The sequence below is a fragment of the Oryzias latipes genome, chromosome 22 (genome assembly GCF_053564925.1).
Source record: "Oryzias latipes strain Hd-rR chromosome 22, Olatipes_Hd-rR_3.1".
Lineage (NCBI taxonomy): Eukaryota > Metazoa > Chordata > Actinopteri > Beloniformes > Adrianichthyidae > Oryzias > Oryzias latipes.
The window spans coordinates 16,375,741-16,400,607 of record NC_136258.1 but is presented as its reverse complement, the minus strand read 5'-3'; the positions used below and the strand labels follow the sequence as shown (position 1 = coordinate 16,400,607).

General features: G+C 42.3%; 1 protein-coding gene across 3 annotated transcripts; it reads left to right on the top strand.

The window, feature by feature from the left end:
* Positions 1–878: 878 nt before the first annotated feature.
* dpf3 (double PHD fingers 3) lies at positions 879–24,786 on the top strand. Of its 3 annotated transcripts, none has more exons than XM_011490428.4 (11): positions 879–1,014; positions 13,084–13,244; positions 13,691–13,798; positions 16,394–16,521; positions 18,217–18,312; positions 18,391–18,451; positions 20,155–20,196; positions 20,627–20,767; positions 20,842–20,955; positions 21,098–21,800; positions 23,060–24,786. In XM_011490428.4, exons 1-10 carry the CDS (start codon positions 983–985, stop codon positions 21,256–21,258), a joined length of 1,044 nt encoding a protein of 347 aa, XP_011488730.1. In that variant the 5' UTR covers positions 879–982; the 3' UTR covers positions 21,259–21,800; positions 23,060–24,786. The 3 variants fall into 3 exon arrangements, with proteins under 3 accessions (XP_011488730.1, XP_011488731.1, XP_020569311.1); XM_011490429.4 differs by having other exon boundaries at positions 20,842–20,975; XM_020713652.3 differs by lacking the exon at positions 23,060–24,786 and having other exon boundaries at positions 21,063–21,226.
* Positions 24,787–24,867: the final 81 nt, after the last annotated feature.

Sequence of the window (24,867 nt, the reverse complement as noted above, 5' to 3'; positions counted from 1 at the left end):
AGGGTTCTTTGTTAAATGTAGCTTTGAAACTAATTCTCTTTTTGCACTCATAATACACCTCTGATGTTTGAGATTCTGTGTCTGCCTGGGTTTAAAATAGATTTATGTTGCCTGAGTTTTCCCTTCAAAAAAACTCTCCTCTGAAATGCTAATGTTGCACAGGGAAGAATGGATGAAACAATGACTGGAGTTGTCTGGTTTCATTAAATCCTCCTTATAGATTTTGATAGATACATTTCTTCCAAATGTGAGTTTTTGTATGTGTTCAATCCGTATGGGTGCTATTGTCAACAACTCCTATTTATCACAGAGGCCCAGGCTTTAACCTATTTAAATGTAATAAATAAAGGCATGTCTGTAGTTTCCAAACTGGTGGAAGATTTGCATAAGATAAAAGCTGCATGGGGTGGCACATGGAAGTCAAAACCTAATCTAGAACTGCCTACGTGTTTTTAGTGTGAGGGCATGTGTGTGTGTGTGTGTGTGTGTGTGTGGGTGTGTGTGTGTGTGTGTGTGTGTGTGTGTAACTACTTATATCATACCACTTTAAAGTACAGCCCTTTTCTGTATGTGGGAGGAATATGTGTGCATGTCTATGTGTTATAAGCTTGTGTTCAACACTGCACCTTCAGCTCGAATATTTATGCACTTACTGAAATAAATGATATGTCCCTATTTCAATATCAAATTAAGCACCCATTTTGTGCAATTTATTTATTTTCATTGTAAAATAAGTTCACTTCAAACATATACGATAATGTGCTGCTGCTGCTTTAAAGGTATTGACATTTAGTTGGGAACAATACGAAAACAAGGGAAAACCCTATAAAATGATTTTGACAGTTTACCACATCAAGCCACGCCCCATCCGCCTGTCCTGTCCGCCCATTGGTTCACGAATTTACCCCGCGCTGTGATTGGCTCGTGCCATAGGTTTCCCTCAGAACTGCAGGACGCCGATATTGCGTTACATTGTAGCAAAATGGCGGCTGTCATTCAGAATCCACTAAAAGCGTAAGTAATTTTAAACATGGACATAATTGCCAGGTGTTACTTTCGAGTGTTGAAAGCGGCCGCGCGTGCATGTCATTCCAAGCCGTGTGCATATGGCAGGCGAGGCTGTCCAAAAATCATTTTTCCTACTTCTTTCATAGCAAAGTAGCTTCGTACAGTTCATTATTTCTCCTGGTCTGAACATTTGGACTTGAAATTTTGAGCTGGGCTGCTGACGGTTTCAGGGCACCGGAGGGGGACGCTTACCTCGCTCGCTTTAGCCCACAGAGACTGTCGTCTCTCCGAGGCTGTGCAATTTATTAAAAAAAAAAATACTGTCGACAACGTGTCTGCGATGCACCGAATAATTAAAAGGCGATTTTGTTGGTGCTCGGCCGGCCACCGCGGCGGGATATCATCTGACATTCCGAAAGTCGATTCGACTTGGTGTAAATTGTCGACATGTCAACTTTGGCTGCTCAGAGCGCAGACGTGGTCAGGAACCGGCAAAGGAAGCAAGCAAGAAAGGGAGAGGCTTTTTCTTTCTTTTTTTTTTTTTCCTTTTTATGCATGCTTGCTGGCAAATTGGACAAAAAAGTGACAGCAATCTGAGTCCGCTGCTGAATCTAGGCTGCTACTGCATGCTCTCATATGTGCAATATTTGTTATTCTTCAATCTGAAGCAGGTCTTCAAGAATTTTTTCCCCTCCTTTGTTCTTTTGCATTGTTTCCACAGTAGTATTGCTTAAGTTGGTTCCTGCACAGCAAAGCTGCTTTTATGTGGACCGAGGAGCCGGAGCTCCTCTGCGCCTTTAAGTGTAGGAGGGCTGGAGATTAGATTGGTCCAGGATCTTTGGGCCCCATCTGTCAGAGAGATGCTCCGACAGAGAGGAAGTGCGAGGCACAAGCAGGAGAACCATCTGCTCCTTCAGGGAGCTGCCCTGCCACCTCAGTGGACTGTTGGGCAAGGTGTGGAAGCCCAGGGGCGCATTCCCAGAAAGGAAGGGCCGGGGCACGTGTCTATGAAAGGCCCCCTTCTTTTGCTGAGGTCACCAAAAAACGTTCCGTGGTTGCAGATGACTTGCAACGTAACTTTTTTCTTTCTCTTTTATCATACTTAAAAAAAATATTTATTCCATCTTGCATTTCTTTGCTATTAAGCAGCGTTTATTTTGAGCTGTTTTGCCAATTTTTGGTTGCACTACTCCTCTTTGTACTCTGTTGTGTTTAGTACAATAGCTATATATGCGGAGAATTAGCTAAACATAACAGCTGGTTCTTTTTTCTACACTTAGAATCAATATTAAAGGGTCTGTGCCATGCAAAATCAATTTTTTAAGCTTAGCGTATTATAATGTGCATAACTCACAACAAGAAACCCCAAAGGTGATATTTTGCTCCGTTCACGCATTTCTGACTATTCCTCTAAAAACCCGAGCTCTGAGCCCCTCCCAGCTCACAAAAAGGAGCGGGTTCTCACGATTTGACGTGGACAAGTGAGGAACCGCCCCTTCCAGGAGTCTGCACCAGAGTCTACACCCTCTTTCCCCGCAGAGGTAGTGGTGTTTAGCAAAAACGCTTATATATGCACAATATGCAAATCCCTCTTTGCAAAAGTTTGGATGTTGTTTGTTTTCACGGGCGAGACGCACAAATGTTGACGTCATGAAATGACAGACGTCCCAGGGAGCGAAAGCCGGAGCCTCAGAGATCCAGTCGTCTTACTTCCGGGTATGAAAACAACTCGGGAAAATAACCAATATTTGATTTAAGACATTCATTCTTTTGTGTGCCAAAGGTCATATATAATCATACACATGGAAATCGTTTACTGAAAAAGGCTTAATAGCATGGTATAGACCCTTTAAATCAGCTTTTACTTTGAAAATCAGTTTCGATTGATCAAATCCGTGACTTGGTTTTCACTTAAAGTAATTTCTTGTATAATTTTTACAACCAAAATATTGCCCTTTACAAAGCCCCTCTCTGATGAGTAGACAAAAACAATGCTGTTGGAAAAAGAGCTTGTACGTACGTACGTACGTACGAACGAGCTGGGTAGCTCGTTTGGTAAGGTGCAGGACTGTCATACAGGAAACCCGGGTTCGATTCCCAGGGCGGAATGAACAATTAATGGCAATGAAAAATGGGGCAATTACCATGACAATGGAAATGGGGCAATTACTATAACAATGACGGGCAATTAACATCACCCAGTGAGGGTCCTTGGGCAAGACCCTTAACACTACCGCCTACCTCACAAAATGAGAGACAATGAACCAAATGTCATGCCGGCTCAGACGTCGCCCGGCCAAACAAGGTCTGCGTCAGGTGCTGAGGGACCAGAGCACCCTGATGGAAAGTGGGCTACTGGAACAAGACGGAAATGGACTAGATGTGAGAAAAAGGTTCTGTTAGAATGCTACTGCTCAAGTAATCCCACCCAGAGGGGTTACATGCAGAGAATGTGGAATGAATGGATGCTTCGAAACCCACAATCAGGGCTAACTGCCAAACAACTGTTAGCCCAGTGCTCTAACATCCACAAACGGCAACTCCTATCACAACTTGAGATTGAAGCAATACAATACAGTGCCACGGGAGAGCCAGAACAACAGGTCAGAGAGGAGGTTATACCACACTCCCACCCTGAGATTGGGTACACAGCCCCAACAACCACAATTACACTGAGCGAGGCAGCAACTGACCTGAAAGACAAGATCATGTCTACAATGAACACTAGGCAACCCCGACACCAGCTACAACGGTTAAGTGATGTACCGCCTGAAAGTCTACTGGAAACTGTGAATGAAGCATTGAGGGCAATTCCTACCACAACCATCACAGAAACCAATGAACTGGTTTACACTTCAGCAGCAGTGATCCTTGAGATGCTTGGCTATAAGAGCAACCATGGAAGAAAACAGTACCCACCATGGAAGCAACGGTTAGAGGCCAAAATCAAGGCAACTTGGAAGGATGTGAGTAAGCTGACAGAGGCTCAAAGAGGTACAATGAGAAAGCAAGTACCTAAGAGATACAGCCAGATGTCCATACCTGAAGCACTGGAAACTGCCAAACAAAGGCTCCTAGCCTTGAGCAGCCGCCTAAAGAGGTACACAAGAGACAATGAAGCCAGACGAATAAACAGGCTCTTCGCAACTCAACCTGCAAAAGTGTACGCTCAGTGGCAGGGTCAAAACAGCCGAGCAGACCCACCAAGGCTGGAAACTGAACAGTACTGGAAAAGTATATGGGAGAAAGAGACAGCACATAACAGCAATGCCCAGTGGCTGGTCTCTCTGAGAAAAGAACATAGCAACCTCCCTGAACAGAATCCAGTAACCATCACAGTGGCTGACATCCAAGAAAGAGTCTCAGGTATGAAGAACTGGACAGCACCGGGCCCTGACATGATACATGCCTACTGGCTAAAGGAGCTTACCGCACTCCACGAGCGCCTGGCAGCACAAATGAACCAGCTGCTTAGAGATGGGACTCACCCCGAATGGCTAACGGAAGGGCGAACGATCCTGATCCAGAAGGATCCCTCAAAGGGTGCAATCCCATCCAACTACCGGCCAATAACCTGTCTGTCCACAACATGGAAGCTCATGTCAGGCATCATTGCAACCAAGATAAACAGGCACATGGATCAATTCATGAGTAACACACAGAAGGGGATTGGTAGAGACTCCAGAGGAGCCAAACACCAACTCCTGGTCGACAGAACAGTCGCCAAAGACTGCAAGTCACGACACACCAACCTGTGCACAGCCTGGATTGATTACAAGAAGGCCTATGACTCAATGCCACACACATGGATCACTGAATGCTTGGAGCTGTACAACATCAACAGGACTCTAAGAGCCTTCATAGGAAACTCGATGAAGCTGTGGAAAACCACCCTTGAAGCCAATGGGAAGCCACTTGCACAAGTGTCCATCAAATGTGGGATATACCAAGGTGATGCTCTGTCCCCACTGCTGTTCTGCATAGGTCTGAACCCCCTCAGCCAAATAATCAACAAGACTGGCTATGGATACCGACTCAGAAATGGGGCCAACATCAGTCACCTTCTCTACATGGATGACATCAAGCTATATGCTAAGAGCGAGCGTGACATTGACTCCCTGATCCACACCACCAGGATCTACAGTACTGACATTGGGATGTCATTCGGGCTCGAGAAATGCAGCCGGATGGTGACAAAGAGAGGCAAGGTAGTCCACACAGGAGGGGTCTCACTCCCAGAAGGAACAATAACAGACATCGAGGACAGTTACAAGTACCTTGGAATTCCCCAGGTAAATGGCAACCTGGAGCAGGCAACAAGGAAAGCTGCAACAGCTAAATACCTCCAACGAGTAAGGCAAGTCCTGAGAAGCCAGCTCAATGGCAAAAATATGGCCCGGGCAATAAACAGCTACGCACTGCCAGTTATCAGATACCCTGCAGGAATAATAAGATGGCCAAAGGAAGAGATACAGACCACGGATGTTAAAACACGAAAGCTCCTCACCATGCATGGAGGGTTCCATCCCAAATCCAGCACACTGAGACTGTATGCTAGCCGCAAGGAAGGAGGCCGAGGACTAGTGAATGTAGAAGCCACTATCCAGGATGAAACATCCAAGATGCATGAGTACATCAAGCTCAAGGCCCCAAATGACAGTGTGCTCAGTGAATGTCTCAGGCAATGGAGAGCAGAGGACACAGTGCTGGAGGACAGATCCTCATGGGAGGACAAACCCCTGCATGGGATGTACCACCGGACCATAACTGAAGTGGCTGATATCAAGAAGTCCTACCAATGGCTAGAAAGGGCTGGCCTACAGGACAGTACTGAAGCGCTCATCCTGGCAGCTCAGGAACAAGCCCTGAGCACCAGACAAGACCCAAGATGTAGGCTGTGCAAAGAGGCCCCTGAAACAATCCAGCACATAACTGCAGGATGTAAGATGCTGGCAGGTAAAGCATACATGGAGCGCCACAATCAAGTGGCTGGAATAATATACAGGAACATGTGTGCAGAATATGAACTGGAAACCCCAAGGTCAAAATGGGAAACACCTCCGAAGGTGGTAGAGAATGAGAGGGCAAAGATCCTGTGGGACTTCCAGATCCAGACTGATAGGATGGTAATGGCAAACCAACCAGACATTGTAGTGGTGGATAAAGAACAGAGGAAAGCCGTTGTGGTGGATGTGGCAGTGCCAAGCGACGGAAACATCAGGAAGAAGGAACATGAGACACTGGAGAAATACCAGGGACTCAGAGAAGAACTGGAGAAAGCCTGGAAAGTGAAGGTGACAGTGGTGCCTGTGGTAATTGGAGCACTCGGGGCAGTAACCCCCAAGCTGGAGGAGTGGCTACAACAGATACCTGGAAAGACCTCAGACCTCTCAGTCCAGAAACGCGCAGTGCTAGGAACAGCTAAGATACTGCGCAGGACCCTCAAGCTCCCAGGCCTCTGGTAGAGGACCTGAGCTTGGAGGAGAAACCACCCGCGGAGGGTGAGAGGGGCAATAAATAAATTTTATATATATATATATATATATATATATATATATATATATATATATATATATAATGTATGTATGTATATATTACATATATATTTATTACATACATATATGTGTACATATGTATGTATTTGTATACATATATGTATATGTATATATGTGTGTACAGATGTGTATATATGTATATATGTGTTTGTATATATGTGTGTGTATATACATATATTATGTATGTATTATATACATACATGTATATAATACATACATATATATGTATACATATGTATGTATTTGTATACATATGTATGTATTTGTATACATATATGTATATATATATGTGTGTGTGTGTGTGTGTCTGCTCGCTTTTGATGCATCCGCTTGTAGACGATTTTTTTAAAGACATCTGACTCAAAACTGTACAGCTGTAAAGCTCCAATATTGCTCACAATGTTTGTTGCACTAATAATGTTAGGTTGGCAATGTGAGGAGCTGTAAGCCAGCAGGAGAGCTTTAAGCAACGGGAAAGGGGACGTGGTTCCTCTGGGCAACAGATCACACATCTCAGAGGTGAACTGAACTACTGCCTCGCTACAGAAACTATGTCCTAGAAAATGACATAGGTTTTTGAATTTTGCCTAATAAAAAGGCAGAATCTTAATTAAAAGACGAGTGGGAACGCTTCGACAATAGATTGGAAGATGATCGGAGTGGGACTTTATTGTACTAGTTCATAATTTTAAAAATGACAGTTCCACTTTTTGTTGAGCTTAAATCACTAAATATGTGACATGATTTCAAAATATTTTTGTTTGACATTCTGTATAATGATTCTATTATATGTATATAGAGAGAGAGATTTATATATTATTGCTACAACAGAACCAATCTGTCTTGATGTTGAGTAAAAGCACTTATTTCATCCAAGGTTTTTTCATATTAGCTCTTTCCTAGCTGCTTTAGTTCATTCCATTTCCTAATGCTAATTGCTTTGCGTCTCTTTGTGGGGTGAAACGTTGGCCCCCTCTGACACTTTAGGACCCCTGTGTCTCATTTGGTTCGCTTTTTCTTAATCCAACACTTTAAGCATAATTAACATAGCTAATTGTTATGCATTTGTGTGATTTTAGTCAGAGAAGCTCCAGGTCAGTTTTGTGGTCACCTTGTTGGACGGCTTCTCCAATGTGTGCGTCTGCCGTCCTTTTGGTCAGAAATCTTCCCACATTTTTGTTGTGGAAAGTCTCCTTGCTATAAGCTGTACTTAATGAAGTGTTTCAATCTGCTATAATTAGCTTCTGTCTCGGGTTTCTGACTTCATTTCACACGTTTGTCAGATTATAATTAGTCACACTTGACACTAATTGGATGTAGCTCCTTTGGACCAGTTTGACCTTTTTTTCGTATTAATAAGAATTTACTTTAGGGAAATGAAAGTGGTTTGACTGTTGTAGAGATGCTATGAGCGAACGAGCCCCTCCCCCCCCCCCCCCCCACGCTCACGTCTGTGTGCTGTTGAAACGGAGGACAGCGGTAATCTCCCAAATCTGCCGATTAAAACGGTGCAGGAATATTTTATTAATATCTGTGCTCGCTAATGCCACAGCTGGAACTAGCGGGAAGCATCTCCCTTCAGCACCCTCCTGATGCCCCATCAGCTCCACGCTTCCTCATTTGTCGGCTTCCTTGTCACAGTTGTTGAGCAGAGTTTGTGTGAGTCAGGCCCGGTGTATGTCTGCACTCCGATGTGGAGGTGTACCGTCTGGTTTTCCTCCTGCCCTCACCCAGACAGGGCTGCTCTGATTGGTGTAATCAGAGGTTGTTGTCAGGATGCAGTCATTCTGTTCACCCCCCCGCCCCCCCTCCCAGTGGCAGCTTTGACTTCCTGTAAAGCAGTTCTGCATCTGCAAACGTTCAACTCCCCCCTCCCATCCATAAGGCCTCTCAAGTACCAGAACTTGTTTTTGTTTGTTTGTTTCGTGCGTCTATTTAATCATTTCAGGGCGGAGACTGATGTGTTGTCGTGGCAACAGATGCACTCCTTTTTTGTTGTTTTTGCTGCCAGACATGTGAAATGTGTGTGAACACATGCTCACATTAGGGACGCAGCCATGTGACAGAGCGAACTGTTGACAGGAACATGCTGATAGCAGAGGCCCCTACAGCCACAAGATTTACTTTTTGTTCTCCTCGCCCTCGCGTCGGCCGCGCACGCTCACCTTTTTTCTGCTCAGCTGGAAGACAATCAGGCCGTGTTGCACATTCCTGACATGCGTGCAGTGTTTGTAATCACTACAAAGCAGCTGGGAAGAAAAAGGAACAACACTGTGCTTTTGTGACATTAAAACCCCCCAGTTGTTGAGCTGCTAGCTGCTTAGATTTAAGTTTTGAAGACCCACTCCAATTAAGTGTTTTTGGTGATGATGGAGGACATATATGAAGAAAATTAAGATTGAAATTGACTTTCTGAGTATTTCTTTATTTAAATCCTGGTGAATCAGGAGAAGACAGATAAAAAAAAAAAGCAGTTTGAAAAAGCTTGTAGTTGTGACGTTAAAGCCACAAGCTCCCCGCTCTGCTCCATTCTGATGCATCGACTTGTAGACAAATAGATCCATGGACCTTCTTTGTTTTCCTCACCAAGAGGCAAATTTCTGATGAACTCCTGCCGCTCTGCAGAAACTATGTCCTAGAAAATGACACGTTTTTTTTTTTATTTTGGCTAAAAACGGCATAATCCTAATTACAAAGACTACTTGGAACGCTTTGACAATAGATCAAAAGATGATCGGAGTGGGACTTCAAGCTAACCTTTTATTGCAGCTTACACCATCTTTGCAGTATGATGATGCATTTTCTATTTATTGTGCAGGCCCAATTGCTAATCTTTGCAGTTGCTATAAATGTAAACAAAATAGATTCTGATTAGTGTTTAGTTGAAATGATGTCTTTGATGAGGAAACCTTATATGAATATGTCAGTAAAATAAGGAAAGACCTCAAAGTGGCTATAAGTCAGCAATTGAGGCTACATACTCTGCAATGTTAAAAGGACCACTTTATATATTTGCGACAGATGCTCTAGGGTGGTATATTATTTGTAATTTTATTTTTATTCAACTCTTGGAACTAAAAATCTTTTGGTGTTATTTCTTTATTTACGGTGTTTAGAGCTGGTGTTGCTTTGTACTGGTCGTTTGTGGTATTACACAATTATTTTATCTATCAATCTTCATATGTCAATATGTTTTCATATTTATTATTTTTATTTTAGAAGAATAACAATATTAGCTTGTCTTCATTAAAAGATCCATGGTTTTCCTGAGTTGTTTTTCCCTTAAAGTTTTTTTTGTTCTGTTGTCTTGTGGCTTTGATGAATAATCCCTAATAAAGACCAAAGTGTAGTTTTGTTGTAAAATCTTAGCAGTTGAATGAAACGCCTGGTTTAAAGTAGGGTTAAATACTGAATCTTCATTCAGATTTCAATTAAAGAAGCAAAACGGAAGAACCAAAGAAAGAATGAGGACCACAATGCAGATAATGAATCTCTCTTTTTTCTGTAGTGATCAAGTCTTTTTCACTTTAGCTGGTGAACCTGCGACTTAAAGTGGCCTGAGAGATTCAAAACCCACATGAACCATTTTTTCAACCCTGTCCCACAACCACCGGCTTTCTCGGTTTGATGAGTCACAGAAGTTTCTTGACGCAGGTTTGATTTCGGGGAACCACCTCTACTTTTAGTCAAGCCGATGCATGTCAGCCCGACAGCTGCGTCTTGATGTTCAGGAATGGTAGAAAGCCACACAGGTTATCCTGATGGGACTGTGCGGTGGGGAACAGGAAACGGCCAATCCAATTAACACGGTCCAAGCGTTTTATAGGCCAAACGTTTTTCTCTATAGGCCAAATGTTTATCCGAAAACTTCCCCAGAATTGTTGCCAATATAAAGATTCTGATCATATTTTTCTTTATCATTCTTGTCTGGATTTCTTGTGGTGGCAGAAGCTCTGTTTGCAGTATTAGGAAATATCAGATTATTAAATAAAAGAGTGCCATCTGGGTATGATTAGCACGCAGGGAAAGAGTCCCACATCTATTAGTCATGACTTTATTGTTAGCTGTTTTGCCCCCCCTGCCTCCATTCCTCCGCTTTCACCCCCCTCCCCTTTAGCTCTTCTACCTACTCACAATCATTTCTGCCTGCGATTGCTTGTTCGCCTTCGTCACGCTGACACACAGCGACGCTTCACACTCCTCAGTCTGTCTGACCTCAGATCCTGTGTTTTTGGTGCAGAACATCCATTTGTGAGGTAAACGGAGCAAAGCTCTGACTGTGTCACGTTAGATTTGGAGCCAACAGTTCGTTAATATGTCATCACTTTGTCTTTTAAATAAAACATGTTGAAGAATTCTTAATTGTATGTGAATAATCGCCATGCCACAGTGATCGCTAGCTGGTATTTTCCGTTTTTGCTCCATGACAGAACACCAGATGGAAGCGAACACAAAGAACCACGCTGAGATTGCACAGAATTGCACTGTTTTACCTTTATGTTGGAGCAAGCTAAATGGAACCTGCCCTCGTGCTTGGAACTCTGCCGAGATTAATTTAGTATGCTAATTACCCGAGCAGGCGTGTGGCAGAGATTGAGGGGCTTGAATGTGAAATATCCACCCCCATTGCCCTCTGAAAATTAACACAGAAGCCCCGAGGGATTGCCAGAATCTCCGTGGCACAGAGAAAAGTGGAACTGGAGTGTGTGAGGGTTGGCTTGTGTGCAGATCAGAGAAGCGGCTTCACATCAGAGCGCAGACTCTGTCATTCTGTGAAAGTGCAATACGGATTCAGCAGCAGTGGAGCCCTAGAATCGGATCAAACCGAGTTAGTGGTAAGCGGCAGAGTCGAGGAACGCTGTAAATGTGTTACTGTTTACACAATCCTCTCAGATACAAACTCTATAAGCAGATCAAGTTCAGAAGGGTTTATTGTTGTAAATTCCTTAATCTATGTTGTGGCTTTAAAAAGAATTGAGGTTATACTAGTATACACCACATGCTTTAAAAGTATTAGGACACATTTGTCTGTTTTATCCAGTCCAATGCAAAAAGGTAGTCGATGTTTTATCTTTAACTTTATATTTTTTTTTTGAAAATATGAGGAATGGAAAAGATCCACAAAGAACAATTTTCCTGAAAGAAATGCACAAGTAGGCTTTAGAAACTTAGAGCTTGGAAATATCATCAAAATCGATGTCTAAATAATTTAGGAGAATTACTTAGAACTTATAGGGAGGAGCCAGTTTAGCCTGTGATGGTTTGCGGCGCCTTCCATCCGTGAAACCAGGGTTTGAATCCGGGCTGCTCCCTGTTCCCTTCTCTGCTTCTGTGCCGGTCCCAAGCCCGGATAAATTGAGAGGGTTGCATCAGGAAGGGCATCCAGCGTAAAACATTGCCAAGTTAACCATCCTCCAAAGAGGGGTTGTTTCGCTGTGGCGACCCCTGATGGGAAAAAGCCAAAACAGAAAGAAGAATTAGAACTTATAGGCATTGGAAATGAGAAGTCATAACATTATGGGATGGCTAATGTTTGCCTTTGTCTGATAAGACTTTCCTCTTGACACTTGGTAAAATTGTCCTGATGATGGAGGACATATGAAGAGAATTCAGGTTAAAATTGCATTTCTATGTATTTTTAAATTCAAATTGTGAATCAGGAGCAGACAAAAAAAATGCTGTTTGAAAAAGAACTCATTTGTTTCTGGATTCTGGAGCCAGACTGTATTTGTTCATTGTTGTCGTGGGTTGGGCTGTTTGTAAGTTGAAGATTAACAAAATTGACTTGCTTGTATTTAAAACAAAAGAAAAAGACCTTTCTAGGTTATTGCTTGGCCAACCTGGCTTTAGTCACTTTTGTTTTAAACCAGCTTCAAACTGGAAGTTATGAATTTGGCAGCTTGGTCACAAGTGGATTGTGAATTTAGTCAAAGCAAACCAGGGATGAACATGCATTAGCAAAGACTCTACTTGTCCATTACAAGAAACAAAATCCTATCCTTGTTGCGTATTATCAGCATCCAAGAACTACAAGACCATAAGAATTCATTAGATGCAAGCGTCTAAATATGGGGGCCAGGTTTTTCTTTAGAGACAGCTTGGCCATCTGCGAGAGCCTTTTCATCTAGAAGGACCTGTTGAGGTTATTTCAATATCCAGCCAGAATACCCCCTGGTAAAGTGTGGTGGGTTTGGACCCATTGTTGCCCCTATAACGGGTCAAGGACAGAGGTTGCATCACACAGGAAAGCTGCCGTGTCCTCCTGGAATCAGTAAAGCAGCTTCAGAGACATCCCTGCTCCTTTACCTCCATTACTGCCCTTGAAACCCAAACGGTAGCTTTTAAAATTCTGACAAATAAAAGACTTTGAGATGTGTACATTTGTCAGATTCTATGGATCAACATACAGAAACGAGTCGTGTTTCTTGACTGTACAAATGATGATCAGTAAATAGTAGATTTTCCATCCTCCATCATGCAGCATCTGTCAGTGAAATGTTGCAAATGTTGCTTCATGCAGATTGGGTGACCAGTTCTATAAGGAGGCTATTGAGCAGTGTCGCAGCTACAATGCCCGCCTGTGTGCTGAGCGCAGCGTCCGCCTGCCTTTCCTGGATTCTCAGACCGGCGTCGCCCAGAACAACTGCTACATTTGGATGGAGCGCCACCACCGCAGCCCTGGTGGGCAAACTCACTCGAAACACTCGCAGAAATGATCAATGTTGAGGTCCATTGACCTCCTTTCCCATTAGAGCATAATATAGACTTGATGTTGTTTTCATTTCTACTCTGTGGTTAAAAAGTAGCTTTACTTTTTATATCTTTTAGTAGCAGAATTTTAACAAACGTATTGTTCTTGCTATTTTTATTCTTATTAGTTTTTGATCAAAAAAAAAAAATCTTTCCACTCTGTCAAAAGTTAAAACTAATTTTACTTTAAAAGTAAAATGTTAAGAATTTTTTCATGTAAATGGCGATATTCATAAATTTAAATTTGTTAAATTTGCTATATTAAAACATAAAATCAGTTAAATGTTGTTGTTTTTTTACTTTGTTTCAAATACTTTCCAGTAAATATAGTGATAAGTTCATGATTTCTATGACTTAAGATCACTGTGGTTGCACAGGTGGTGCTCCGGGGCAGATGTACACGTACCCCGCCCGCTGCTGGAGAAAGAAGAGGCGGCTGCACAACACCACAGATCCTCGCCTGGGCATCTACGGCCTCCAGCTCGGTGAGCTCCTTCTGCCTCCACCTGTCCGCTGACCTCCCTCCCTCCCTCTCTCCCTCCCTCTCGTTGACCACGTGATGGCTGGCGATGATCCGGCTAAAAGCATGGAGTGGGCTAAGTAGAACTGGCTGCCAGTCATTTTCCAGCAGATGAAATGTGGCTGTGTTTGCCCGGGCTGCTAAACTTGTTTTGTAGAACATGTAATTAGATTTACCGCTGCTGGGAGTAGCGAGACAGAGACCAGCCGCGGCAGACGCTATTTAATAAATGTTACGGAATGGAGCTTGGCCTTCTCTGGCTGCCAATTGAAACGGCTCACTCAACACATTTTCCCCTCACTTCACTCACATTCACACTCGTTTTTTTTTTCCTATTTACCACCGTCTTAGCTGATTGGTTTAGTCCCTCTCTGTCTGGGAGCTCTTTCATCTGTGCATCTCTGTGTTGCAGGTAGCGTTCTGAGCTGCTGTAGATTTCTGTTCTGTTGATATTTTATGAACTGTTGCACTTTTTCTTGCCGCAAAGACAGATTATTGCACAAAGGAAGGAAATTATGGCTTTACATTTTTCAATAGCTTCTCAGAAAACCCAGAAGGAAACTCATTGTGTTTTGACAGAAATCTCTAATATCCAGAAGTGGATGTCTGCATTGCATGTTGGGATAAATCTTTAGGAACTTGCGACAATGACCGGGGAGTCCGGGAAGACAGAGATTCAGCGATAGCATTTGAACTAAGCCTTTGTTTCCCTAAAACATCCCATTGTATTGTTTACTCCCCGAGTTCGCACCGGCTAAGACCCTCCCCACCACTCTGGAGCAGAAGCCCGCCCCCATCTGACCTGCCGTCACTTCTGTTGCTGGCATAGCAGAGGTATCCAGCTGCGGCTGCAGCCACAGTCTGCTTCTCCGCCTCAGAGATGGTGTGCTGGAGAGACTGGGGCTGCATGCAGAAGCAGCTCCCTGCTTATGCTGGCTCTATTTTTAGCCCCCTCCACCTCCAGCTCCCATGAGTGGTGGAGGGAGGGATGGAAAAGGGGGGTATGGGGGGGGGGGGGTTGTCTCGTCGCGGAGAGGTGAAAGTCGACGTGCGCAGACACAATGGTGAGGGGCTGCCGCCGTGCGGTTTGAGATCGGCTCGCATCACGCCTGCCTTTTGTGTCTGCTTTGAACTTTTCATTGTTCTCCGGCCGCAGCCGCTTATTCCTGCATAAATTTCCAGCAGATGTAGATTTAGGAAAAACACAGGATGCAGTGGAGTTGGAAGGCTTCAGAGTGAGCAAATCTGCATAGCAGCCTGATGATTATGAGGCTCTTGACGGGAGAGGAGTTTCTAAATAGTTCCTCATCCCATGCACAGTTTTGCTTTTTGTTCTATGCTTCAAACACCGAAAGCATTGGGGGGAAACGTGGAGTGTGGTGTCTAAGAATATTTCAGCATAAACGAATCAAGCTGGGGTAAGTACTGTATCAAAGAACTGGACTGAGCGATCCCTCCCCCCTCACATTCCAAACAGGAAGTACCCGCTGGCTCCAAAAAGGCTAAAGTCCCATAGACTTCTACAGAGAAATAAACAGCTATTACTCAGTCATTACATTTGTCAGAATAACAATTCTTGGTCTAATACATTTTTGAAGTATATTCTTACTAATTTAATTTTTTTTCATGATGTTTTTTTTTTTTTTTGTAAAGCAAGTTATTCAAGTTAGAAACTGACCAATCAGATGCCTCAAACGTTTGTGGTCTCACATCGAATATTCAAAATGTTTAGTTGACAGATTTTTCCGAGCCTACATTTAAGTGTGAAGTTTCAACAAGCTCACTCCTGATTGGCAAGAGTGGTTGCCATAGAAACAATGACTCAGATCGATTCGGACCAATCACCGCTCACTCTCGCCGTCTGGTTCCAACATGGCGGCATGCCTATTGCAATTAAAATGTCGACTGAATTGGCTTCATTTTGTTGGAACCGGAAGGAAGTCGTTTTTCTATGGGTGTCTTCACACTCACTGATGTTTGTAATAATCAGGGTCAGGGAAATAAGCCTTGGCTTCACCCGACACCTTTTTCGGTTAATTTTGTCCAATGTTTATGACATAATAATAATAATGACATTGTTCAGTGTCAATGTTAATGTTTATGTTGATGTTTTAACATAACCAAAATAAATGTCACTGACTCACTTGGTCCAGTTCTCATGGATGCAGTTCAGCTTCCATACATCACAAACCTGTCCCTAAACTCCTGAAAAATGAACACTCCCATGCAAACGGGCGCAGAAATGCTTAGTCATGTTTGCTGTTGAGATGGGACTTTGCCAGAAAACTGCTCTATAGTATGTTATCGTCCTATTTACAGTAACGATGCGCATTGTAGTGGAACACACATCTTTTCTGATTGCTCCTGGACTTCTTCCATCTGCTGAACAAAAACTCACGCAGGAATCTAATCGGCATCTGTGAACTCTGAACTTTGCTTTCAAAGCCTCACTCGCTGTCGAGGCATAATGACGACTAACGAACCTCACGGCTCCACGTGGAGAGTCACTAAAAACTTGTGGTTCTCTGCTTCACTCTGTTTTTCTGGGTTTTCTGTGTAGATGGGGGCCTCATGTCCAGAGACTCTTTGCCCAACCAGAGTACGACACTAGAGGCTCTGCTACGAGGCGAAGGTCTAGACAAGAGGAACAACTCTAAACACGACGAGGAGAGCCTCCTGGAGATTCAGGTGAGGTCACCAAACACAATGCATTCTGGGTTTCTGCTGGTTAAGATGCATTTTAGGTTAAACCCACCTTAGGGATTGAGGATTAATTAGATCAGTTATAACCTTTTTTTTTTAATCAGCCTAGAAATGACAAAAATAAGCCAACCAGAAAACAGCGGTGTCTGTAGATTTCTGTAGATTTTCTCAAGTCAAAAACGATAAACAAAAATGTGGATTTTACAAGTAAAATGTAGTGCAAAGGTCACATTAAATGTTACGCTATATTGTACACTAAATAATTACATCAGAACAAATAAATTTAAATTAATTACCCAAATAAAAAAAATCGAATACATTTTTTTTACATTTAAATTGACATCAAATTAAGTATTGAACCTTAAGTCTGGCATGTTTACTAAAATCATAAAGCCATTTATTCCACAGTTAACTCTAAAAGAACAATATCAGTTTAACTAGTGTCTGTTCTATGTGTCCAGTAAATAAGAAACTGACATATTTACTGGCAAATAAACCAGTTGACATGAACTGTTAAAATAAAACCGGATCATACAAAAGGATAGGATTTAGAGATCTGCAGCAAATCCTTTACATGAATATAATTTTAAAAACTAAATTCCTGCAGTGCTGAAGCAAACTCAAAATGCAGTCATCCGACTTTGAAGGGTGATTCAGTCCAGACTGCAGAAACTGTTCTTCATGTTCTTATGGTTCTCACATTAGTTTTTTGTCAGATCAGATCACGTAGCTTCTACTTCTCGTTAAGCCGGACTTTTGCAGCGCCGTGTAAAAATGTCATAATAAACACAGTAATGCGTGAGGTTCTAAGAGGAGTTTTCTTTTGTGCTTGACATCTTGAGATCTGTGCATAAAATACAATAAAATGTAAAAACAAGATGACAAGACGAACCGTGCGACACCCCCCCCCCCCCCCCCCCCCCCCCGCAAAAACACACGCACTCACACACACACACATCAAAAAAATAAATAAATAAAAAAGTGATAAAATGATAGAATGTAGAGACCAGGCTTTGTCCTGAAGTGGGGAAACGATATTTTGGGGACATGTCCACATCAGCGACCCCCCCAACCCAAGTTCATGGAGAACACTACCACAGAACCCCCCAGATCCGATCAAAAGAGTCAGACCCAGGAGATCCAACTGCAGCGACCCCGTTCCACATTTAGGTTTGTTTTGTATCCTGTTGTTCCTGATCCAGCCAAGCAGTTCTCCCCCTTCAATCTGTGTTTTTTATTAAATGTGTGAAAACATCTTGTCAGATTAAAACTAGATGATTTTCTGTGATCAAAAGCCAACAGAGAGTCAGATACAAGTAACAGCATGTGCAGTGGAGTCCCCCCTCCCCCCATGGTGCTGTGATAACTCGAGGCTTTTATTGGTTCTGGACGCTCTTCCTCACACAAACACACCACATTGATTTTGGCAGTTTCAGTGGAAATGATCTTTTAAGGAGCTGCAAACACAAACATCGGTCACATTTCAACAAGAAAATAACAATGTTTCATTTTCATGGATTTGACCCAATTTCTTTTCAAAAAATGATTTAATTCTAATGTGGTTGTTTCTCCCCAAAACAGATGCAAATGTCACATTTCGATAACCACAGAGAACTGTGATGGCTTCTTGACTCGGATCCTGCTAAAATACTAAAAGTGTGCCGTGTCTCTCAATCCCAGAGGGTTCTGGAGGCAGATGCAGCAGAAGATGCCTTCAATGATGACGACGATTACGAGGTGGACACCCCAAAGAGGAGACACCGGGGCAAAGGAAGGGTTCGTACCCACAACCCTAGCTGCAGTCAGAAGCTACGCTTTTGAAATGCTCATGTTTAGGTCTCCATCCCCTTTCAGGGTCGTGGTTTGGGGCGCAGGCGGACAGATCTGGACGACGATAAGCCATATGTCTGTGACAGTAAGTAGACCCGCCATCTTTTTCTGTTGTTTTTATTACTCGTTTTCTTTAGCGATGCAGAATTCTTCCATCGTTCAAAACCTAATGTTACAATAGTAGATAATAAACTACAGTTTTGTTTGCTCTGCATCATTTCCATCGTGTTTTCTAGCCACTGTACATCTTTGTCATTTATGTCATCAACAGACAGATTAAACGATTCAACAGATTTCAGAGCTGCTCTTTTTAGTTCATTTATACATCTTTGTTGCTCCTCTTCAAATAGCGCAAGAAAGAAAATACAAAAACATGAATCATATTTCCTTGCACAGCCTGCTCTCTAAATCTGCTAGGCTACGAAAGACAAAGGCCAGTGAGGATGACATTGTGAAATGAACAATTTTAAGACACGCAGACAATAAATGCTTTTAATTAGTGAAGCTAAGCAGCAGCATTAGTCTGGATTAGTCTAATTACTGTTTTCATCTACTACTTTTTTTTCCCCCCACTATGCTTAGTGTGTGTGCACACATTCGCACTTTAGAAAGCACAAAAACTCCCCCATGCAATAAATATAATTGAAGGTGCTAGATCGTATTTATTAATATTTTTTAATAATTGAATTGATCGCCTTTGTGGATTTCTGTTCCCGTTTATATCGAAAAATCGGCATCAATACAAAGCGGTTCTCGCAGTGAGGAGAATAGCAAAAAATGGTAAGTTTAGGCAACTGAGAAGGCTAACATCACAGGTACAATCAATAAAACAACCCAGATACTTCTTTTTTGTATAAGTTGATGTGCATCAGCAGTAGAAATAACCTCAGGTTTTGGTGTTCTGTGGGACTTTCTTGGTTCCACTCTAGTGACGTGTTTTTGGCAGCATTGCTTCAGTGCTGTGACGTTTGCAGGTTCCTGCAAAGATGTTTTTTTAAATCTCTAATCAGGTGAAAGTCTGGACTTTGACTCCATGGTGAAACATCTTTTTTTCTTTTTCATTCAGTGTAGCGTCTGTTCACTGGTGATCTTCAGATCCTTTTTCCACTAAAGCACACGTACTTCTATTTCATTCTAGTTTTAGACAGATGGCTAACACTCTACATATATCTTTAATTAAAGCTAAAAAAGGATCTGGGTTTTTATGCGTCACATTTTAAAGGATTCTGGGAAGTCTTTACTTTTTTTTTTGTTTTTAATATTACACATAAAAGTTGAGGTGTTCCTAATAATCCTCTTTCTTTAAACCTTATTTTCTTTTTGTCTTTCATTTGTTTGTTTATAAGGGTTGTGATAGCTGAGTTCTATCCCAGTTCTGTTTATTTAAATGACCCTATTGCTTTTATTTGCATTAAATTTATCCCTGCCTCTTCTCTCCAAAGAACAGCAACCACAGTGAAGAAGAACCACAGTGGATGGTTATAAATAAAAAATATTTCAATCGGAAGCTGTTGTTTATAAGTAGGACCACTTTATTGAGTTTTTTCACCTTTTCTTGCTTTTTGGGAAAGAAAAAAAGATTTGCCTGTAAACAAAAAGAAAGGATTATTTTGTTCTTTTTAATAGATTATATACACTTAATCGAAAGTTTTTAGTGGTTTTTAAAACACATTTCCTCCATTTAAACCAGTTGAATCACCTCAAGTAATTTTGCATGTTTTACATTAAGTGTAAAAATCTGCAAGTGTTAACTATTGAACTCATGTCTTTATTTTCTATTTGTTTCAGGCAGATACAAACAGAAGCAAAATTCAAAAACTTCGACTTCAGGTACTTCTAATTATTTTATTGTAGGGTTTTTTTCTGTCCGATTGAACATTTGAACATTTATTTATTTTATTAATAAAGGATAAGGCATGAGAATGGACGCTAAAAACAAATGTAAATATGCCAGATTTTAGGCACAGGCTCATTTCCATCTGCAGTGCCCTGGCAGGTCGATGTTAATGAAGAAATTGAAATATAGGTTCAAACTACCTGAATAATTTTGTTGTTTTTATCTGCATTTCTCTTCACTCGTAAATTGCTTTCTTTTTTTCACTGCTGGAATGTCAAACTTTTACTCTTTGCCAGAAAATGTCAATAAAGATGTCATTTTCCAGCTTAACGACATGATTGGACTCAGACTGGCATTGGATCAGGAAGTTTTGCTGAAGAAAGCATGTAAAGATGGCCATAATGGCATGCTTGTTTGTTACAGTCTGTGCAAAACGCTACAGGAACCGGACTGGACTAAGTTACCACTACACCCATTCCCACTTGGCAGAGGAGGACAGAGTTGGGGAGAGGAGCTCCGTGGCGTCCCGCTCCCCCAGCACGCCACAGACAGACAGACACAGACGTAAGCAGGCTGATACCTGCGCTCACTGACCCTGCGCCTCAGAGTCATCCCTGATATTTGGGTGTGTTTTGAAGGTCCGAAGGGTCCGGGGGGGTCCAGCATTCCCAACAACTACTGTAATAAATGCCAGGGCTCCAACAAGAAAATGCTTAAGTCTGGGTTCCCCTGCGCAGACTGCCATCGCACAAGTGAGTAGATGTACATTCAGGTAAATGAACTGGAAGCTGCATGTAGCAATATGTGGAAACTGCCTCATATTTAACCCCCAACCCTGTGCTGTTTCTTGCCCCTGGAGCGTCGCCTCCTCACTGACACGCTGCCTGGTTTCAGATGACCGTGGAGAGGAGCAGGAGGACGGGACGCTCGCCGGAGCCGAGGAGCTCTTTGGCACCACATCAGAGAGCGACACTTCCACCTTTCACGGCTTTGAGGATGACGAGCTGGAAGAGCCGGCCACAAACGGCAACGGCATCTCCAGCCTTCACAGATAAAGCAGATCCGCCTGCACATCTGATTAGGACAGACTTTTCTTTAAAGGAGTAACCTCTGGCAAAAATCTGCTGCTTCTTTCCTTTTTTTTTTTTTTTTTGCAGAAAGCACAAATTGATCATTTTCAGGACGAACATGCAAGTGGTGTTTTATCTTTGGACTGTTGTTAAGTAATTTATGAACACTTTTTTAAAGACATAATATACAGTATACATGAACTTTGAAGGCAGTGAAAGTCAGGGTTTCCTGACAAGTGGCTGCGGGAAACTGAAGATGTCTGAGACCAGTGCGTGTGTGAAGATTTTTTTTTTCTTATCCTCCTTAGCTGGAGAAGAAGGAGCAACAAGAGCAAAAGACACTGGAGAAATTCACGGATTTTATTTTTTCTTTGTAATAAAAGACTACTGGACATTTTTAAGTCAGTAGAAAAGACTTTGAAGGCCAAACTTTGGATTAAATATGTGAAAATGAAGGAACCATTAAAAGCCACAAGATGAAGAAGCCTTTAAACTTTCTGATGAAAGGGAGCATCTTTAAATGTTAGGTAAGCAAACGAGGAGTTGCATTGATCTGCTTGCAAATAAGAACATTAGCAAAAGTTTATAAAAATGTGCAATATTTTACATTTTTGAGATTAAGCTAAATCCAAATCTGCTGGATTTAGGAGGAAACATGTTTATAGGAGCTCATCATTGAGGTGTCTCAATAGAAACACAATAAAAGCTTCAGACCTAGTTTTGTCCGTTGTAAAGGAATTTGGAGCTTTTGGTTAAACTTTGATCCAACTAAAGATGTACAAAAAAAAAAACGTAATCCTCTCTGACGGTTTTCAGTATTTAAAAAAAACTGTACAGACAAATGGTTGGAACCCTAATAATGACAAAAATGTCAATTTTATAGATGAAATTTAGGGAAAGTTTTAAAATGGATTCAATATAGAGAAAAAATTATACTAATTTAAACTATTCCTACAGTTGCATCATGAAATGTATATTTGAAAAGGAAAAAAGAAAAAAAAGAAATGAATGACACGTAAGTAATATAAAGCAGTCCGGATTACTGAGTTTGTCAATAGAAGTGACCTTTTATTTTGGGAAGTCTCATTGGTTCACACTTTTCTCTTAAAGTCCCACTCCGATTATGTTTTGCTCTATTGTTAAAGCGTTCCCAATAGTCTTTGAATTGTGATTATGCCATTTTTTTGCCAAAAAAAACGGGGGCCTTCTGGGACATAGTTTCTGTAGAGCAGCAGGAGCGCTTCAGAAATTCACCTCTGAGTGGTGGGCGTGACTGTTGGTGCCCCCTCTTCCCCTTCCCATTGCTGAGAGCTCTCTGTTTACAGACTCTCCCGCTAGCTTACAGCGCCTCACACCCCCAACCTAACCTTAGCGAGGCTACAGAAATGGCGAGCCATATTGGAGCCTTCCAGCCGTATAGTTTTCAGTCTGATTCCGGCTCGGACGAGGAAATGAAAGACGTACACGGATCCATCTGCAAGTGGACGCGTCAGAACGGCCCATTATGTTTTCTACATCACAAAAGTCATGTTTTTTTAAACTGAATCTTTGCATCTTCACCCCATTTCCCACAATTTGAATAAAAAAATACTCAGAAATGCAAGCTTAATTTGTGTCCTCCATCAACAGAAGACGGACACAAGAGCATGTTAAAAAAAAACAAATCAGGATTTTCACTGGGGTGTGTTTTCATGTTTGTGTTGGAGTGAAACACTGATGAATCACAGCACTTCATCTGGGCCTTTGTGAGAGAGATGTCTTAACTGTAACTGTCTGTGTTTTACAGGAGTAGTCACACATTGGCAATCGGTCCGGAACTGAGGCGGATGGCCAGCAAAGAAGAGACTTGAACTTCCTTTGAATTTGGGCCTAAAAAGTGACTGAAACGGATGGCGGAACATCCACTTCTTCTTCCGCAGACCGCGTGGCTTCACCGAAGCAACTGCTCCCTCCGTGAAATGAATGAACTCTTGAAATGTGAGCATCTGGCTTCGTTTCAGCCTTTCTGCACTGGCTGCAGTTCCTCTCTGAACTACCAGAACACTAAAGGCCAGGCCTTTGGACTCTCTGTGCCCAACGGGTGCATTTGGGGGCCCCGGCGGTCCGGCCCTGCTCTGTGACCGCGTGTCTGCTGCGTGATCCGATGTGACACCGAGACATCATTACCCTCATCACTGTGCCAGCCTGCTGCTCTGCACTGGAAACCAGCTTTGACAGCCATGACCCCAACCCCCCCCCGCCCCATACAACCTGCAGCCATAGAGACGGTGCTGAGATCCACCACTATCACACACAGACCTCTGGACTACTGTATCTACTCGAACATCACGGTTTCCTGTTTCAGTCTATTTTTCTGCTTCTGCTTTCAAATTTCAAACCAATCGCAGCTCGATATTTTTGCACCTTTTTAAAGAAAAAGAAAAATGCTTTTGAGCCCTGTCTTCTCGGGTATGTTCAGACTTTACTGCTGCCTCTGTCCTGATGAGTTGCACAAAAAAGAAACCCCACCCAGATGTCTCTCTGTTCTCTGCTGTCGATTGTGAGCTACTCTGCCCTGATTTATGTGATTGTATTCAGACGATGAAGAATTCCACTAAAATAATCAACCTCAACTTGAGGAAAAAACAAACAAACTGCAATAACAAGCTTCAGCTTTGCCTCTTCCTCTTTACTCCGTTAGAAACCCACACTCTGGGTCGGTCTCTCCCCTCTGATTTATTTATAAAAACCCATTTGAGCTCCGTAATATTAGTGTTTTTGAGGATTTCCCAGAGCTTTGCTTGCTTCATGAGATTGATAAAGTGCTTTAAGTACTGTACGAGACGCCGTTTAGCTCCACAGCTTGCACATTCAGTATAAAAGAGGTTCATCTGAAGATCCAGCACAGGCGCTCCGTTACTGACGCCAACCATTAATCCTGTGCGTCTGATAAGACTGGCTTGTACATTCAGAGCATCTCTCTTCCCTCAGGGACCCTCCACACAGCAGTTTATCTCCACTGGACAAAGAATGCATCAGAAACGTGTCCACTGTTTGTGTTTTTTTTTCTTCTTTTTTCTATGTACCAGCTGTGGGGTGTTTCCATAGTAAAATGGGTCTTTGTGTGTCTTATCTTCCAAAGTTGCTTCAGTCAGTGAAAGCACGTGTCATACTATTTTGTGTGTGTGTGTGTGTGTGTGCGAGCAAAATGTTTTTGTGCAGCCCTGAACAAAAGGAACAAGTCCCTGCATTTGCAATGTCTGCATAAAACGGTGTATCTGCTATCACTGAAGAGCCTGTTATACCTCGTCAAAGACTCAGCAATAGGCCCTGGTACTTTATTATTTTGCTTTGTGAAGCCTGCAAGGAGGGGGAGGGGGGGAGTAGAAAGGAAGAGGAGTAGAAATGGACATCATAGAGTAGGGTATCTTTTTTTTTTTTTCTGCTGTAAATACAAGTCTAAATGGAGCGAATGAAGAAGTCTTTGTTAAACTATTTTTATTGTTCTGGAAATAAAGAAGAAATGGCAAATGACTACTTTCTTTTTGTTTGTTTAATATGTGTGTGAAGGAAATACTTGCAGGAATCTTAGGGTCGCTGAGATCATTTGTGTAC

Coding starts and splice junctions, on each gene's coding strand:
- dpf3 (XM_011490428.4), top strand. CDS start 983: ATGGCGGCTGTCATTCAGAATCCACTAAAAGC. Junction 18,452..20,154: donor TAAGCCATATGTCTGTGACA/GTAAGTAGACCC, acceptor TATTTGTTTCAG/GCAGATACAAACAGAAGCAA. Junction 20,768..20,841: donor ACAGACAGACAGACACAGAC/GTAAGCAGGCTG, acceptor TGTGTTTTGAAG/GTCCGAAGGGTCCGGGGGGG.